This window comes from Mytilus trossulus, chromosome 2 (genome assembly GCF_036588685.1).
Source record: "Mytilus trossulus isolate FHL-02 chromosome 2, PNRI_Mtr1.1.1.hap1, whole genome shotgun sequence".
NCBI lineage: Eukaryota > Metazoa > Mollusca > Bivalvia > Mytilida > Mytilidae > Mytilus > Mytilus trossulus.
Genome location: NC_086374.1, coordinates 37,725,547 through 37,743,923, shown reverse-complemented (window position 1 = coordinate 37,743,923; position 18,377 = coordinate 37,725,547). Strand labels below are relative to the sequence as shown.

The following is an 18,377-nucleotide window of genomic DNA, read 5'->3' as shown; positions in this document are numbered from 1 at the left end:
ATTCCTTTACAGATTACTGATTCAATACATATCCTTCTAACAACATGAAATCAAACAGACATGGAAAAATCCGTGTTATATGATTGCAAGGACTTGTCTCTATACCTTCATTTACTTTTGTATAGGGGTATAGACCATCAGCATTCTTTGTAGGTCATTTCAATGGTTTATAAGTTGGCCAGGAGTTCTATTCTCATCATGTGGTGCCTGTTGTCCTCATTCTTGTTTGTTAACTTTTTCAAAAATCTTTACCTCTGACAACTATTATCACTAAACTTGGCCTAACTCATCCTTTGTTCTATCTAGTTTAAAATATGTCTGATGTCAACTATCATGTAGGGATAGGGTTAAATGAAATTTTTGTCTGTTATCATTAAAACCACTATAGACAGGGAAAATCTTACAGGGACAGTAATGTTGAGATCTACATATCATTTACATTAAAACTGTCACAATCTCTTACAGGAGTTATTGTCCTTAAATGTCAAATAAAAACAACTGTTACAAAATTATGTCTATTATGATCTATGATCATCTATAATATTGAAAATTATAACCTAAGATATAATATATATTGTTAGTTTTATACTGTCCTAGTTGTAACTTAAAAAACTGTGTACAGCAAACATTAGTAATACAAGATATGATGACAAAAGTCCTTATTACAGTAAAGTTTTTTTTTCAATAAATGATCATAATTTCGTTTAATTACTGAGATCGTCATTGAAATGTACAGCAAAAAGTTTTTTGGGTCGATTCTTGTATGTTACTATTTTTGTTTAAAATCGGTAATCAATCAGATTTCTACCGGCGGACAACTCGGACTTTTTCATTCGGTGTTGGAATCTGGTTCCCTTCCTTTAAAATTCAGTGTGCGTCGTAGCTCAACATATATGTCGAATTGGACGGTAACAGTTTAAAGGAATGTTTACAAAAAATGGCCACCGAGTAACAGAAAAAAATTGTATGAACCATATGATTTCCCCTGTATGAACTGATCAGTAAAGATGTCAGCAAAAACAAGTAAAGTCTCCAAGAAACAAGAGCTTTCAGAAAAGGTATCGTTTCATATTCGAACTTCAAATCTATATTTAGTACACAATAGTCCGTTTATCGGTCTTTTAGTTTTAATTTACGGGGTCCAAACCCGATCCAGTCATTTATAAAAAGGGTTTCCAAACCAGGATAAAGTGGGGCTTCCAACCATATTTCCCCTTTCAATATTATTAGTCGTAAATAAAAAAAGGCATGTTTCCATGAGACATAAGCATGATAATAATAATAATAATAAATTCTTTATTTAATTCTGTATTCTGTATTTTTAAGTTTATTTAACAAAGGTAACTCATTATACAATTGTTAATCTCACACAAGGCCTTCACACATTCAAATGAATAATTCATATAACAATCAATGCATATAGAACAATAACAAATAAATATGTACACAATTACAAATATATATACTGCAAAAGCAAATTTACAGGTCTAACATTGTTGGGTTGATGTTTAGACGAGTTGTATATAATACCGTTTCAATCCCTAACATCACTGATGAGACATTTATTGTTGAAATCTGGATATGGTGTACTAAAGAAATATTGACACCGAAAGTTTGTGGCACAACATCGTGGCCACAAGTTAACAATTTTTTTTCTTTCTGTGACGTATTAAATTTATATTAAGATCCATTTTGTTACATCTCGTGATCAATTTTATTTGGCAATCGCCAATGGCAGTCAGCAGGGTTAAAGAACATCAGTTGTTCGACCTGTTAGTCAAATGCGTTTTGTTTAAATATACTTTTTCAATTTTTTGGTCTTTTGGAAAATGTTGTTTGTGCTGTTTTTAGACCCTCCTACAACGAAATTTGTTTGACATGGGCTCGTATGAAAATTGCGGTTTTTATCCAACGCAATCATAGGTTTGAACGTAGTTTTCAATTAAGACTCGTTTATATATATATTTATATATACACAAGCATGAAAACAGACTGTAGAACTAGCATGGCAAGTATGTCCTAAAAAAGTTTGTCTACTCATTTTGTTTTATGATAAAGAGATTAGCACATTTCATCTTAAAGCTTTCTTTATGTCTTATGTCCTTTATATCATTTGGCAAATTATTCCAAGTGATTAGACCAGAATATAGAAAAGTCTTTTTGAAGTATTCAGACTTTGACCTTGGTACATGAAGATGTCCAGATCTTGTTGAACTAAGAGAATAACTATATAGATCACTGCATGCAGTAAATTTACTTGTAAGATAATCTGGCGCTAGTAATGATGAGGTTTACTGTCTACATGGTTTAATTTTTGCTAGTCCGACATTACTCTGATGTCCAATGGCTGTTTTGCCAGACAGGCTGGGGTCGTGAGTAATCTGGACTAAATTTTTGCTTGAAAATTATTGATATTAAAAATATATTTCAACAGGTACAAGAAATACAGAAAAGACAACAAAACTGGTTAAAACAAAGAAATGATCACAAAAAGAAGCATACTTCAGGTTTTTTATGCATTTTTCTACTGTGTCTTTGTATTTAGATTTTGTTATAAATCTTTTGCATGTTTATAACTTAAGTTTAGTGTTGACTGTATCTTAAAGGAGTTTACACTTCAAATTTTTCCAATTGATTGTACAATGATAATTATATTACACTGACCATTATTTACTGCTAAATTTTATATTTTATGCAAAATCCTGTCTTACATGGTTTAAAAGTTCAATTTATTTGGGATAGTTTTAAAGTTCAGTTTCTTCGGAATAATTTCAAAGTTCAGTTTATTTGAGATTATTTTAATTGGAGAAAAACTTTTTTAGTTATCTGCTTTCTAATTTTAAAGTCTAGAACTTTACTTTATTTTTTTACAGTCAATCCAGATACAAAAACATCTACAGCATCTTGTCCAGATAAAACTACAAATTCAACATTGTCAGAAAGTAGTAAAAGGAACAAATATAATACTGAATACAGTGTGGAAAAGACAACAACTATTCAATCAAAAGATAAATTTCAATCATGGATGGAGACCAGAGAAAATGCTGAAAAGTTAATGGAAACTAAAAATAACGCATCTGATGAACCTGATGTTTTAAAAATATCCAGTACCAGGGCACCTGGATATGCTACTCCAGATCCAGATTGGGATCCTTTAGCCCATTATAGTAGTCATGGCAGGATTCATGGACAAAGCAACCATGGAATAGATGCAGCAAAGAGTATCATGTCACATCAAGATTTTGATGATATGGCTAACAAAATTGTTGCTCGTGTAAAAAATGAACTAGACATTCCTTACAAATCTCACAGTAAAGTGTCAGATAATTTTTCAGAATACAAAAAATCCAGAGAGAGTTGTGACAGAACTAAACGAGATCAGGAACAGAATGATTTGATAGCCAGTCACTTCTGTGTAGAATGTAAGACATTAATGGTAGGTTTCATTATAAACAGGGTAACATCACATTTACCAGCCTGTAGATTAAATGGTTATGAATAGAGCAGGATCTACTTTCCACTCCCAAGCACTTAAAATTAGGCTTTGTAATGATAGGGTTGTTGCTTAAGTTTTTACTTTTCTGTGCATTGTGTTTTTGATATTTGCTTATCCTATTTTTTGTATTCTTCCAAAGTATATATTTGACTATCAACTTTGATTGTTTTTTAATCTTTAAAAATTGTATCTGTTTTGTATTTTTGGCAATATGATGGTATTTTATTAAAAAATTTCATACATGTTAGTACATGTTTTTAAGTTTTTTGTATATTCTTTTTTCTAGATGTCATCAGAACATGTGCCAATGATCTTAACACCATGTGCTCATAGCATGTGTCAGTCATGCTGTCAGGGGAGATCACTCTGTCCACAGTGTGCTTGTACAATCTTATCAAAGACATGTAATATAATGTTATTACAAATTATACAGAATCACCATAAATCAAGGGAGAAAACTGCAGAAAATCAACAGAGACAGACATATTCTCCTGATAACTATAGAGAAAAAGGTAGAATACTGAAAATGAAATAAGATAAGGGGGATATCTTTTTTCTGTTAAACTATTTTTGGCTTTTTCAAGGTTTTGTCCACTGTTTTTTTTAGATAAATATCGTATATATTGTTAACTGTTTTTTTTTTTAAACATATATATTTAAGGAATGACTGTAATATTGTTTCTGTCTATGAAGAAATAACATAAAAAAATTGGTGCACACTGAATAACGCGTGTAGCGGGTTATTTAACAGCATGTGTAAGCGATAAATTTGTCCTTGTAAAATATGTCCGGGCGGACCCATATTCCTAGTATAAAATGTCCATGGTTACAAATTTTACTAGTAAATATAGTCTGATGTTAGTAATTTTTGTCCCCAGACTCATTTACCTAGGAATTTAAGTCCGTGTCATAATAATCCTAGGTAAAAATGTCCGTGTCCTTCTTTTTTTTTAATCTGAAACATATAATTCATTTCCCTAAATAAACATTTTTTTAAGAGCTGTGTTTTTATATTTTTGATAAAATGTAAGTAACCAGACTAACTTTCCTAGGAAATCATGTCCATGGTATTAATATTAATAGGGCAAAACGTCCATGTTTTTTTATAATTTAAATTTAAGGTTATTTTAAACCAAACTAACTTTTTCAAGTACCTTTCATGTATTTTGATTTTGTTAAAGAGTTAAGTAATAATATGTGAAAGAAATATATTCCTAGGAAATCATGTCCATGCTATAATTATTCCTAGATAAAAACATCCATATCATTGAATTTCAAAGGTTTATTTACATAAATGGTTTTAATATTGTTTTAGAGTTATGTATTACTATTTCTTTAAGTTATGTCCCCAGACTAATTTTCCTAGGAAATCATGTAAATGTCATTATTATTCCTAGATAAAGACACCCATATTATTATATAATATATATATATATACTGCTAACTGTTTTCAACCCACATTTTAATGAGAGTAAGATCCTTGTTTATTTTGAGGACACTGTATCTACTTTCAAGATCATAATTACGAAACACAAAGTATATTACAAATATTTCTGTCTATAATCATTACTGAAATAGTATCATATCTCAAATTAAAAAGGAACAAAACTGTGCCAATGGATCATTGAAAAGCGTAACCTCTTTTTAAATTATATGAGGGGAGTGCTGTTAGTCAGTTATTTACATGTAACTAATTTTTACAATTTAATTGTGAATTATATGAAATTATCTTCTTGCAGCCAAAACAAAACAACAGCATCTTGATGAGTACGAAAATCTTCAGACCAGACAAGAAGTTCTTCGCATTGAATCAAGGGAAATTCAAGGTCATATGAGTAAATTAGCAAATAAAATTGAACAGCAGAGACAGCAACAGCAAAACATTGAAAGAGAGGAGAAAAAAGTGAGAGACAAAATTCAGAGCTTAAAAGAAAAATTAGTAGAACTAGAAAGTCATAAAAAAGGTTATGATAGAGAAATTGATGATATAGAATTGGAGAGAACAAAAGATAAAAACAAATTAAATATGGTGCAGGACACTCTGTCATCTATAGAAATAGAAATGGAGAAAGTGAGTTTATCTGTAGTCATAATATATATATACCATACTTATTATTTGCAGAATACTTTTTATGCCCACCTACGATAGTAGAGAAGCATTATGTTTTCTGGTCTGTGTGTCTGTTCGTTCGTCCGTTCGTTCATCCGTCTGTCAAGATTTTTTGTCAAGGTAGTTTTTGATGAAGTTGAAGTCCAATCAACTTGAAACTTAGTATACATGTTCCCTTTGATAAGATCATTCTAATTTTAATGCCAAATTAGAGAATTTATTCCAATTTCACGGTCTAGTAAACATAGAAAATGATAGTGCGAGTGGGGCATCCGTGTACTGTGGACACATTCTTGTTTGTTTCTTATGTGATAAATGTTGCAAAACATAGTTGTTGCCTTTGTGATGTCATTTCCCTACCTAATAAAGAACTTGGTCCTATAATGACGAGTCTGAAACTGACTGCATGAATGCTTATGTAAGGGTATACAAAATGTGCAATACACAGCAAGTGTCAATCTTAAGTCCTATCAAAAAAAGGATCTAAATCAGGTAGTGACTTCACACAAAATAAAGTGAATGTGATAACAAAGAAGTGTGTCTTGTATACATTACTGTTAAATTGGAAAATATATTTGTTTACTATTACTAGTATTAGTGGATATAAAATGCAAATTGGTTTTTAAAAGAGTGCCCGAAAACAGTGTCATAGTTGAGAAAAGTCACACTTGGTGATTATTACAGTTTTTCATAGTCCTACTTAAGGAGGCTCACGGGTATAAAATTTTCAGAAAAAAAATAAACATTTATTTTTCATTACAAATTTTATGTATTACCTTTAGTATTTGTTACTTTATCATCTGGTACAAAAGTCTTTCCAAAAAATCTATTCATGTTGGCCCCAGTTGACTTTTTAAATGTTGATACCATTGATGCATTTTTTTGGCATTAAAATTGAAGTACCTTGTTTAAGCATAGGTGACCTATATTTTTTATTGTTGTTTTCGAATAAGCTGTTCATAAACTAGATAATTGTAAAGTTTAAGCAATTTCTGTAATTTAGTTCTTTTTTTATTTTGATATTACCTCTATTTCTCCTATTAGTTCCACAGAAAAAAAAGGACATTCACAAAATTGTATGCTTCTTTCGATGGCAGATTGTGAGTGTAAATGAACGGTGACCCCATTTTTTTATTTCATTTTTCTATTAAGTATAAGATAAAGATAATTTATAGAAAAATATAGCAAAATCCTATATTAAGATGGTAGCTTGTTTAATTTTCATATTTTTTTTTACAAAGTATTTACTTTGACCCTTTAACAAAAATATAAAAAAATCAAAAAATTTTAACCAAGCGTTTTATCAAAAAAATTACACTGGTCATATAGCAGTTTGACAAACACTCATTTTGATCATGGAGAAGCTTAATATTCCCTTAACAACACAATGTCATTAAAACGTTCTGCTGGTTTTACAGAGTTATCTCCCTGTAGTGTTAGGTACCACCTTAAATAAAAAAAATGATTTAGACCCGCGAGCCCCCTTAATATGAATTAGTAAACATGATATAGGAAACAATGGAATTGCATACAAATTTATACTAAATCTGTTTTATTGTTTTTCAGTTGAGAATCCAGATAGATGGACGGTGACAGAAAGAAATAGTTTGAAGAAAGTAACAAAGATTTTATAAAGGAAATATTATCATAAAGAAAAGATTGAAAAAAACAGACATCCATACATGTATATAATTGATTTACTCTGAAGGATGCCAGACTACAACAATGTTGGAACTGTGGAACAAGTCATTCCATTGTATTTTAATAAATATGACAAATATTGAATAGCTGCAGTACAAGCACCTATAATTCTCTTGCAATTGTTTAAACTGTTTAATCAAATAAGGAAACTTTTATTTCCTCATTTGATACAATATTATTAGGGATAAGTATGATAAAATATATATACTAGGTGGCCAAGCTTGAAATCATTAATCCTCCTTAACATTTTAATGTCATATATTCATTACCTCTTTTGAATTGAGATTGATTTCCAAGGCTTTTAGTACCAGCCACTTTTTCAGTGGGGACTTTTTCTAAATTTTTTTACGTTATCTTGCTATTTCATTAAATATGTATTTTTTTTTATTATTAAAATTGTTAAAAGCATCCTTTCCATAAGAGAGTGCTGTTGAAAAAAAAGTCTACAAGGTATGACATATATCACCATGTGCAAACCAAAAAAAGGATTTTGGGATAATTTTGCTATTTTTGTATTTAAAAGATAACAAAAATAAGTATAAAAATTAAAGTACTTTTTGAAATCAGTTAATACACATAACGTCAGTTTTAATTAATGTAATTGTGTGAACTAAAAGCAAAGCTTTTATCTCACCTGCAAAGGAAGATTTTAGGGTTTTTAGATTTTCTGTAGACTTTTAATCTTTTGTGGAATTTCAAATGGTGCTCAAAAGCAGAATTTTCCTGTGAATGAAGTTATTATAAACTAAAACATTTGAAAGCAATGCGAAATTGTTATATATATATATATATACATTTAATATATTATGTTTTATTTATGTTGATAAGTTTGAAGCCATTCCAATAAAATATAATCTAAATGAAGTTAATATATATATAATTCTTGTATGATTTGCATATTATATTGCATGTGTACATGAATTGTCGAGAGCACTACCTGTAGTGGCTCTTCATGTTGTTTATTTCGATAGACAGCGTTGACCAAACTACTTTTGTAACCAATGTAAACTAGATTATGGTGAAAAAAAAACACAACTCTGCTTGATGTTGAAAATATTTATTTTCACTACCGGTATGCATAATTGTTAGATTAAATAACAAACACAAAACATTCATTTGAATGATAATTAGATGTTTTTGTAGTTATCTTTTATCAGATAGCAAATTTCATGTAGTTTCAGTACATATTTTCTGGCTAATTCAATGACACAAATATACAACTTTTTAATAATGCCTTATTAAAGGAATTTATAAGATTTGTTTGTGAGTGAATTGGTCGAGTTTATGCACCAATAACTTACTTTAAAAAGGTGTTTAATCCTATAGTTTCAACTGTACTTGTATTTTAGAATATCTATGACTTTTGTCCTCCAAAAAATGTGACTTAAGGATGTTCTAAATATATACGGGTTGCAGTACAAATAGAAATATTACTTGCTTAAAATGTTTTGTATTTCAAGAGGTAGACCTAGACAATTGATATGTGTGTATCTAGATTCTGATGAATTGATATACATATGTTCCCAGTGTCCGAAGTTGAGGTTTTAGAAAGAAAGATCAGTGCGTGCCTTGTAAAATACAGGGACTAAATTAGAATCACCACTCAATGTGTTGAATGAAGAATTTATAAAAACGACAGGTAATGATGTTGAGAGACAGCAAAGATGCCAAGTTAGAGGAGCTTAAGTGAAAATTAGGAAAGGAAGAAATGGGAAAGCAGAGGAAGTAGAGACGAGACTTAGACACAGTGTCATTGTCGGTTGCACAGCAGTAAGGAGACAAGGATTTGGTATGATAACTAAACCAAGATGGGATACAGCAGATGAGAAGGGGAAAATGAGATTTGGTACAGTAGGAGGTACGACAGATAGAAGTTGAGAGCAGGAACATCAAAACGGTAGTCATGAAGTAGCATTTAGCTTGTTAAATTGACTAGAAGCAGGTCCTGGAATGAAATTTTAAGTGGGTGTGGGAGGGGGGTGGAGGATACTGCTTTCTACTAAGATCAGTGTACGATGTACTACCCAGTTCATCAAATCTCTATACAGACCAATTTGCACCTTTTGCAAAGACAAATCAACATCTCTACAACACGTGTTGTCATCATGTCAAGTGGCACTGAAAGGTCGCATATACACATTGTGACTTGGTAGGGTCCTGAAACACTAGCAGCTAAGTTGGATATAATCAGGAGGAAGAGGTTGGACATATGAATGATAATCTGGAGGAAGAAGAAAAAGGTCAAGAAAAACATCACATTCGTAAACTTTGTGAAGGCTGGAGAGAGCAAGAACAATACACCTGAAGGCATTGGGATCCTTGCAACAACAGACTGGCAATTTACTTCCGATATTAAGCAACGTATGAGTTTCCCGGTAGAAATAGCAATTAATTTTTCTTAGACCTGATATGGTACTATTGTCACAGGGAATTTAGCAGTGGCGGGTCCAGAACTTTTTATAAAAGGGAGGGGAGGGGCGTTGACTGACCTTAAAGGGGGTCGTCATGATTCATTGATTCCCTGTATTATCAAGCAAATTTTCCCCACAAATGAGCCTACGGGCCCCTGCATTCGCATATGAACTAATTAGTCTATGCAGACATACTAGATGGTTAGTCACATTTGACTAAGAAGGGTGGTAATTAATTTATGACTATGTTAGGAAGTCAAAATGACTATATGTTAGACTCGTATATCACGAATTGGATTGTTCAATTGACTATATAGATGTGTCAGCTTGACAACTGAATAAAGTCCATATGACTTATTGAAATGGTCGAAAGTGACCTTGCTGGTTAGTCAACATGATTACTGTGAATAGACACGAATGTTAGACTGATATTTTAATTTGTGTTGTATTTTTTGTTCTACCATTTTACTTTGTGTGTGTTTCTATTCGTTTTGTACTATTATGTTTTATTTCTTCTGTTATTCTACTTTATGGTGTTCCTCTTCCATCGGATTGACAAATACATCTGGTATATAATATCTTAAAAATACCACACCACCAATACTAACAATGATAACAGTATGTGACCACTCAATACTCAATGTTCAAAACCTTCCTATATCTTTGAATAAGTTTCTATGTGTTACCATTACTCAGTGTCATATATTCAAGTCTAAAAATCAAATAAAAGAAATATATTTATTAAATAACTCTTTGTTACATAAACTATGATATCCCAACTTAAATATATATTTTATACATTTTCAGTATGTCAGAATTAAACGATTTTTTTCAGATATTTTGTCGGTATCAACATGTGTTAGTGTAATATTCTCTCTGGTCAAAAATCTCTCAGCTGTGTTCTTACAAATAGCAATGTCTTTTTTGCTGAAAAATATAATTATATCATAATAATTTTTTAGAAGCTAAAATATAACAAAAAAACATGTATATATCAGACATGTTAAAAGTCAAAAGAAAAAACGAATGTCAAAATCTTTGATCTAGTGATTAAGTCACTAATCTTAACCACAATACTGTCACGTAAGCTCCGGAATCTTAATATCCACCCACCCTATATCACAACATTGTAATGTAAGCACCAGGATCTTGACAGCCACCTATCTTATACCACAACATCGTTATCTAAGCACCAGGATCTTAACAGCCACCCATCTTATACCACAGCATTGTGATGTAAGCAACAGGATCTTAACAGCCACCTATCTTATACCACAACATCGTTATCTAAGCACCAGGATCTTAATATCCACCCATCCTATATCACAACATTGTAATGTAAGCACCAGGATCTTAACAGCCACCTATATTATACCTCAACATCGTTATCTAAGCACCAGGATCTTAATATCCACCCATCCTATACCACAGCATTGTGATGTAAGCACCAGGATCTTGACAGCCACCGATCTTATAACACAACATTGTAATGCAAGCAACATGATCTTGACAGCCACCCATCTCATACCACAACATCGTAATCTAAGCACCAGGATCTTTACAGCCACCCATCTTATACCACAGCATTGGGATGTAAGCATCAGGATCTGGACAGCCACCGATCTTATAACACAACATTGTAATGTAAGCACCATGATTTTGACAGCCATCTATCCTTTATCACAGCATTGTGATGTAAGCACCAGGATCTTAACAGCCACCAATCCTATATCACACCATTGTAATGTAAGCTTTAGGATCTTAACAGTCACCCATCCTATATAACAGCATTGTAATGTAAGCACCATGATCTTAACAGCCACCCATCCTATATCACACCATAGTAATGTAAGCACCAGGATCTTAACAGCCACCCATCCTATATCACACCATTGTTATGTAAGCACCAGGATCTTGACAGCCACCCATCCTATATCACAGCGGTGTAATGTAAGCCCCATGATCTTAACAGCCACCCATCTTATATCACACCATTGTAATGTAAGCATCAGGATTGTAACAGCCACCCATTCTATATCACACCATTGTAATGCAAGCACCAATCAGGATCTTAACAGCCACACATCCTATATCACAGCATTGTGTTATAAGCACCAGGATCTTAACAGCCACCCATCCTATATTACAGCATTGTTATGTAAGTACAGGATCTTGACAGCCACCTATCTTATAACACAACATTGTAATGCAAGCATCAGGATCTTTACAGCCTCCAATCTTATTCCACAGCATTGGGATGTAAGCACCAGGATCTTGACAGCCACCGATTTTATAACACAACACTAATGTAAGCACCATGATTTTGACAGCCACCCATCCTATATCACACCATTGTAATGTAAGCACCCTTAACAGCCACCCATCCTATATCACACCATTGTAATGTAAGCACCAGGATCTTGAAAGTCACCCATCCTATATCACTGCATTGTAATGCAAGCCCCATGATCTAAACAGCCACCCATCTTATATCACACCATTGTAATGTAAGCATCAGGATCATAACAGCCACCCATTCTATATCACAGCATTGTGTTGCAAGCACCCAGATCTTAAAAGCCACCCATCCGATATCATATCATTGTACTGTAAGCACCAGGATTTTAACAGCCACCCATCCTATATTACACCATTGTAATGTAATCACCAGGATCTTGACAATCACCCATCCTATATCACACCATAGTAATGTAAGCACCAGGATCTTAACAGCCACCCATCCTATATCACACCATTGTTATGTAAGCACCAGGATCTTGACAGCCACCCATCCTATATCACAGCGGTGTAATGTAAGCCCCATGATCTTAACAGCCACCCATCTTATATCACACCATTGTAATGTAAGCATCAGGATTGTAACAGCCACCCATTCTATATCACACCATTGTAATGTAAGCACCAATCAGGATCTTAACAGCCACACATCCTATATCACAGCATTGTGTTATAAGCACCAGGATCTTAACAGCCACCCATCCTATATTACAGCATTGTTATGTAAGTACAGGATCTTGCCAGCCACCTATCTTATAACACAACATTGTAATGCAAGCATCAGGATCTTTACAGCCTCCAATCTTATTCCACAGCATTGGGATGTAAGCACCAGGATCTTGACAGCCACCGATTTTATAACACAACACTAATGTAAGCACCATGATTTTGACAGCCACCCATCCTATATCACACCATTGTAATGTAAGCACCCTTAACAGCCACCCATCCTATATCACACCATTGTAATGTAAGCACCAGGATCTTGAAAGTCACCCATCCTATATCACTGCATTGTAATGCAAGCCCCATGATCTAAACAGCCACCCATCTTATATCACACCATTGTAATGTAAGCATCAGGATCATAACAGCCACCCATTCTATATCACACCATTGTAATGTAAGTACCAGGATCTTAACAGCCACCCATCCTATATCACAGCATTGTGTTGCAAGCACCCAGATCTTAAAAGCCACCCATCCGATATCATATCATTGTACTGTAAGCACCAGGATCTTAACAGCCACCCATCTTATATCACAGCATTGTGTTTTAAGCACCAGGATCTTAACAGCCACCCATTCTATATCACAGCATTGTAATGTAATCACCAGGATCTTAACAGCCACCCATCATATATCACACCATTGTAATGTAAGCACCAGATCTTGACAGCCACCCATCCTATATCACAGCATTGTAATGTAAGCACCAGAATCTTAACAGCCACCCATCCTATATCACACCATGGTAATGTCAGCACCATGGTCTTAACATCCACCCATCCTATATCACACCATTGTAATGTCAGCACCATGGTCTTAACAGCCACCCATCCTATATCACACCATTGTAATATCAGCACCATGGTCTTAACAGCCACCCATCCTATATCACACCATTGTAATGTCAGCACCATGGTCTTAACAGCCACCCATCCTATATCACACCATTGTAATGTCAGCACCATGGTCTTAACAGCCACCCATCCTATATCACACCATTGTAATGTCAGCACCATGGTCTAAACAGCCACCCATCCTATATCACACCATTGTAATGTCAGCACCATGGTCTTAACAGCCACCCATCCTATATCACACCATTGTAATATCAGCACCATGGTCTTAACAGCCACCCATCCTATATCACACCATTGTAATATCAGCACCATGGTCTTAACAGCCACCCATCCTATATCACACCATTGTAATGTCAGCACCATGGTCTTAACAGCCACCCATCCTATATCACACCATTGTCATGTCAGCACCATGGTCTTAACAGCCACCCATCCTATATCACACCATTGTAATGTCAGCACCATGGTCTAAACAGCCACCCATCCTATATCACACCATTGTATTGTCAGCACCATGGTCTAAACAGCCACCCATCCTATATCACACCATTGTAATGTCAGCACCATGGTCTAAACAGCCACCCATCCTATATCACACCATTGTATTGTCAGCACCATGGTCTTAACAGCCACCCATCCTATATCACACCATTGTAATGTCAGCACCATGGTCTAAACAGCCACCCATCCTATATCACACCATTGTAATGTCAGCACCATGGTCTAAACAGCCACCCATCCTATATCACACCATTGTATTGTCAGCACCATGGTCTTAACAGCCACCCATCCTATATCACACCATTGTAATGTCAGCACCATGGTCTAAACAGCCACCCATCCTATATCACACCATTGTAATGTCAGCACCATGGTCTTAACAGCCACCCATCCTATATCACACCATTTTAATGTCAGCACCATGGTCTTAACAGCCACCCATCCTATATCACACCATTGTAATGTCAGCACCATGGTCTTAACAGCCACCCATCCTATATCACACCATTGTAATGTCAGCACCATGGTCTTAACAGCCACCCATCCTATATCACACCATTGTAATGTCAGCACCATGGTCTAAACAGCCACCCATCCTATATCACACCATTGTATTGTCAGCACCATGGTCTTAACAGCCACCCATCCTATATCACACCATTGTAATGTCAGCACCATGGTCTAAACAGCCACCCATCCTATATCACACCATTGTAATGTCAGCACCATGGTCTTAACAGCCACCCATCCTATATCACACCATTGTAATGTCAGCACCATGGTCTTAACAGCCACCCATCCTATATCACACCATTGTAATGTCAGCACCATGGTCTTAACAGCCACCCATCCTATATCACACCATTGTAATATCAGCACCATGGTCTTAACAGCCACCCATCCTATATCACACCATTGTAATGTCAGCACCATGGTCTTAACAGCCACCCATCCTATATCACACCATTGTAATGTCAGCACCATGGTCTTAACAGCCACCCATCCTATATCACACCATTGTAATGTCAGCACCATGGTCTTAACAGCCACCCATCCTATATCACACCATTGTAATGTCAGCACCATGGTCTTAACAGCCACCCATCCTATATCACACCATTGTAATGTCAGCACCATGGTCTTAACAGCCACCCATCCTATATCACACCATTGTAATATCAGCACCATGGTCTTAACAGCCACCCATCCTATATCACACCATTGTAATGTCAGCACCATGGTCTTAACAGCCACCCATCCTATATCACACCATTGTAATATCAGCACCATGGTCTTAACAGCCACCCATCCTATATCACACCATTGTAATGTCAGCACCATGGTCTAAACAGCCACCCATCCTATATCACACCATTGTAATGTCAGCACCATGGTCTTAACAGCCACCCATCCTATATCACACCATTGTAATGTCAGCACCATGGTCTAAACAGCCACCCATCCTATATCACACCATTGTAATGTCAGCACCATGGTCTTAACAGCCACCCATCCTATATCACACCATTGTAATATCAGCACCATGGTCTTAACAGCCACCCATCCTATATCACACCATTGTAATATCAGCACCATGGTCTTAACAGCCACCCATCCTATATCACACCATTGTAATATCAGCACCATGGTCTTAACAGCCACCCATCCTATATCACACCATTGTAATATCAGCACCATGGTCTTAACAGCCACCCATCCTATATCACACCATTGTAATATCAGCACCATGGTCTTAACAGCCACCCATCCTATATCACACCATTGTAATGTCAGCACCATGGTCTTAACAGCCACATATCCTATATCACACCACTGCAATGTATGCACCATGGTCTTGACAGCCACCCATCCTATATCACACCATTGTAATGTAAGCACCATGGTCTTAACAGCCACATATCCTATATCACACCATTGTAATGTAAGCACCAGGATCTTAACAGCCACCCATCCTATATCACACCACTGCAATGTATGCACCATGGTCTTGACAGCCACCCATCCTATATCACACCATTGTAATGTAAGCACCATGGTCTTAACAGCCACCCATCCTATATCACACCATTGTAATGTCAGCACCATGGTCTTAACAGCCACCCATCCTATATCACACCATTGTAATGTCAGCACCATGGTCTTAACAGCCACCCATCCTATATCACACCATTGTAATGTCAGCACCATGGTCTTAACAGCCACCCATCCTATATCACACCATTGTAATGTCAGCACCATGGTCTTAACAGCCACCCATCCTATATCACACCATTGTAATGTCAGCACCATGGTCTTAACAGCCACCCATCCTATATCACACCATTGTAATGTCAGCACCATGGTCTTAACAGCCACCCATCCTATATCACACCATTGTAATGTCAGCACCATGGTCTTAACAGCCACCCATCCTATATCACACCATTGTAATATCAGCACCATGGTCTTAACAGCCACCCATCCTATATCACACCATTGTAATGTCAGCACCATGGTCTTAACAGCCACCCATCCTATATCACACCATTGTAATGTCAGCACCATGGTCTTAACAGCCACCCATCCTATATCACACCATTGTAATATCAGCACCATGGTCTTAACAGCCACCCATCCTATATCACACCATTGTAATGTCAGCACCATGGTCTTAACAGCCACCCATCCTATATCACACCATTGTAATGTCAGCACCATGGTCTTAACAGCCACCCATCCTATATCACACCATTGTAATGTCAGCACCATGGTCTTAACAGCCACCCATCCTATATCACACCATTGTAATGTCAGCACCATGGTCTTAACAGCCACCCATCCTATATCACACCATTGTAATGTCAGCACCATGGTCTAAACAGCCACCCATCCTATATCACACCATTGTAATGTCAGCACCATGGTCTTAACAGCCACCCATCCTATATCACACCATTGTAATGTCAGCACCATGGTCTAAACAGCCACCCATCCTATATCACACCATTGTAATGTCAGCACCATGGTCTTAACAGCCACCCATCCTATATCACACCATTGTAATATCAGCACCATGGTCTTAACAGCCACCCATCCTATATCACACCATTGTAATATCAGCACCATGGTCTTAACAGCCACCCATCCTATATCACACCATTGTAATATCAGCACCATGGTCTTAACAGCCACCCATCCTATATCACACCATTGTAATATCAGCACCATGGTCTTAACAGCCACCCATCCTATATCACACCATTGTAATGTCAGCACCATGGTCTTAACAGCCACCCATCCTATATCACACCATTGTAATGTCAGCACCATGGTCTTAACAGCCACATATCCTATATCACACCACTGCAATGTATGCACCATGGTCTTGACAGCCACCCATCCTATATCACACCATTGTAATGTAAGCACCATGGTCTTAACAGCCACATATCCTATATCACACCATTGTAATGTAAGCACCAGGATCTTAACAGCCACCCATCCTATATCACACCACTGCAATGTATGCACCATGGTCTTGACAGCCACCCGGATTTTTTTTTAAATTTATTGCTGTGAATATCGATTGCAGTGTTTATTTTTACCACTTTTTGGTCAGGTGAAAAACAAGATATCGCTATATACTATTTTCAAACGACTATACTTTGTATTTGTATCAAAATTGATATCCCGTATACATAACTCCCCCTTTTGAATGTCGTCAACATGTGCCGATATTACATTCATTACACTTATTTTTCTTAAATATAATTTTTGAAAGTTAAAATTTTTTTTTTTTATCATCTTAACTTGGAATACTAATTCTAGAATTTTGGCCAACTTATATAAGTGTACAGCGTGAATAAAAATAGATTGATGTTCACCGACAATTTAAATGAATTCAACTTCAGTTTGAAAAATCGACCTCGTACGAGGTGCCGAATGGGACTTGAACTTTTTAAAATCTTAATCAATTTTGAGTACTAAAAGTTCACTTTTGCCACAACAAATTAAAATCATTTTTGTCTTACAAAACTATGTGATACAGACTTGTTTTTATGAGAACTTCAGTTTTGTGATGACAAAATTAATTTTTGTAGATAAATTTCATTTTTGTCATGACACAATTCAATTTTGTCAAATAGGTACGTAAATATAAACTTATTTGCATACACAATTGACTTTTGTTACCAGATATTGAAATTAAAACACAAAAGTCAATTTTGTGAGACATAATTGAATTTGTACGCAATTAACATGTTGAGTAAACAAGC

The 18,377-nt window shown here is 35.4% G+C and overlaps 1 protein-coding gene across 1 annotated transcript; it reads left to right on the top strand.

Annotated features, from left to right (window-relative positions):
- The first annotated feature begins 942 nt into the window (after window positions 1-942).
- Window positions 943-7,252, top strand: LOC134707138 (E3 ubiquitin-protein ligase CHFR-like). Its single transcript, XM_063566675.1, has 6 exons — window positions 943-1,058; window positions 2,435-2,507; window positions 2,874-3,436; window positions 3,783-4,008; window positions 5,236-5,567; window positions 7,173-7,252. Exons 1-6 carry the CDS (start codon window positions 1,008-1,010, stop codon window positions 7,197-7,199), a joined length of 1,272 nt encoding a protein of 423 aa, XP_063422745.1. The 5' UTR covers window positions 943-1,007; the 3' UTR covers window positions 7,200-7,252.
- The last annotated feature ends 11,125 nt before the right edge of the window (window positions 7,253-18,377 follow it).

Bases quoted from the DNA above. Each gene is read 5' to 3' on its own strand.
- LOC134707138 (XM_063566675.1), top strand. From the start codon at position 1,008: ATGTCAGCAAAAACAAGTAAAGTCTCCAAGAAACAAGAGCTTTCAGAA. The intron at 2,508-2,873 runs GTTTTTTATGCA...ATTTTTTTACAG, and splicing joins CAAAAAGAAGCATACTTCAG to TCAATCCAGATACAAAAACA. The intron at 3,437-3,782 runs GTAGGTTTCATT...TCTTTTTTCTAG, and splicing joins TAGAATGTAAGACATTAATG to ATGTCATCAGAACATGTGCC.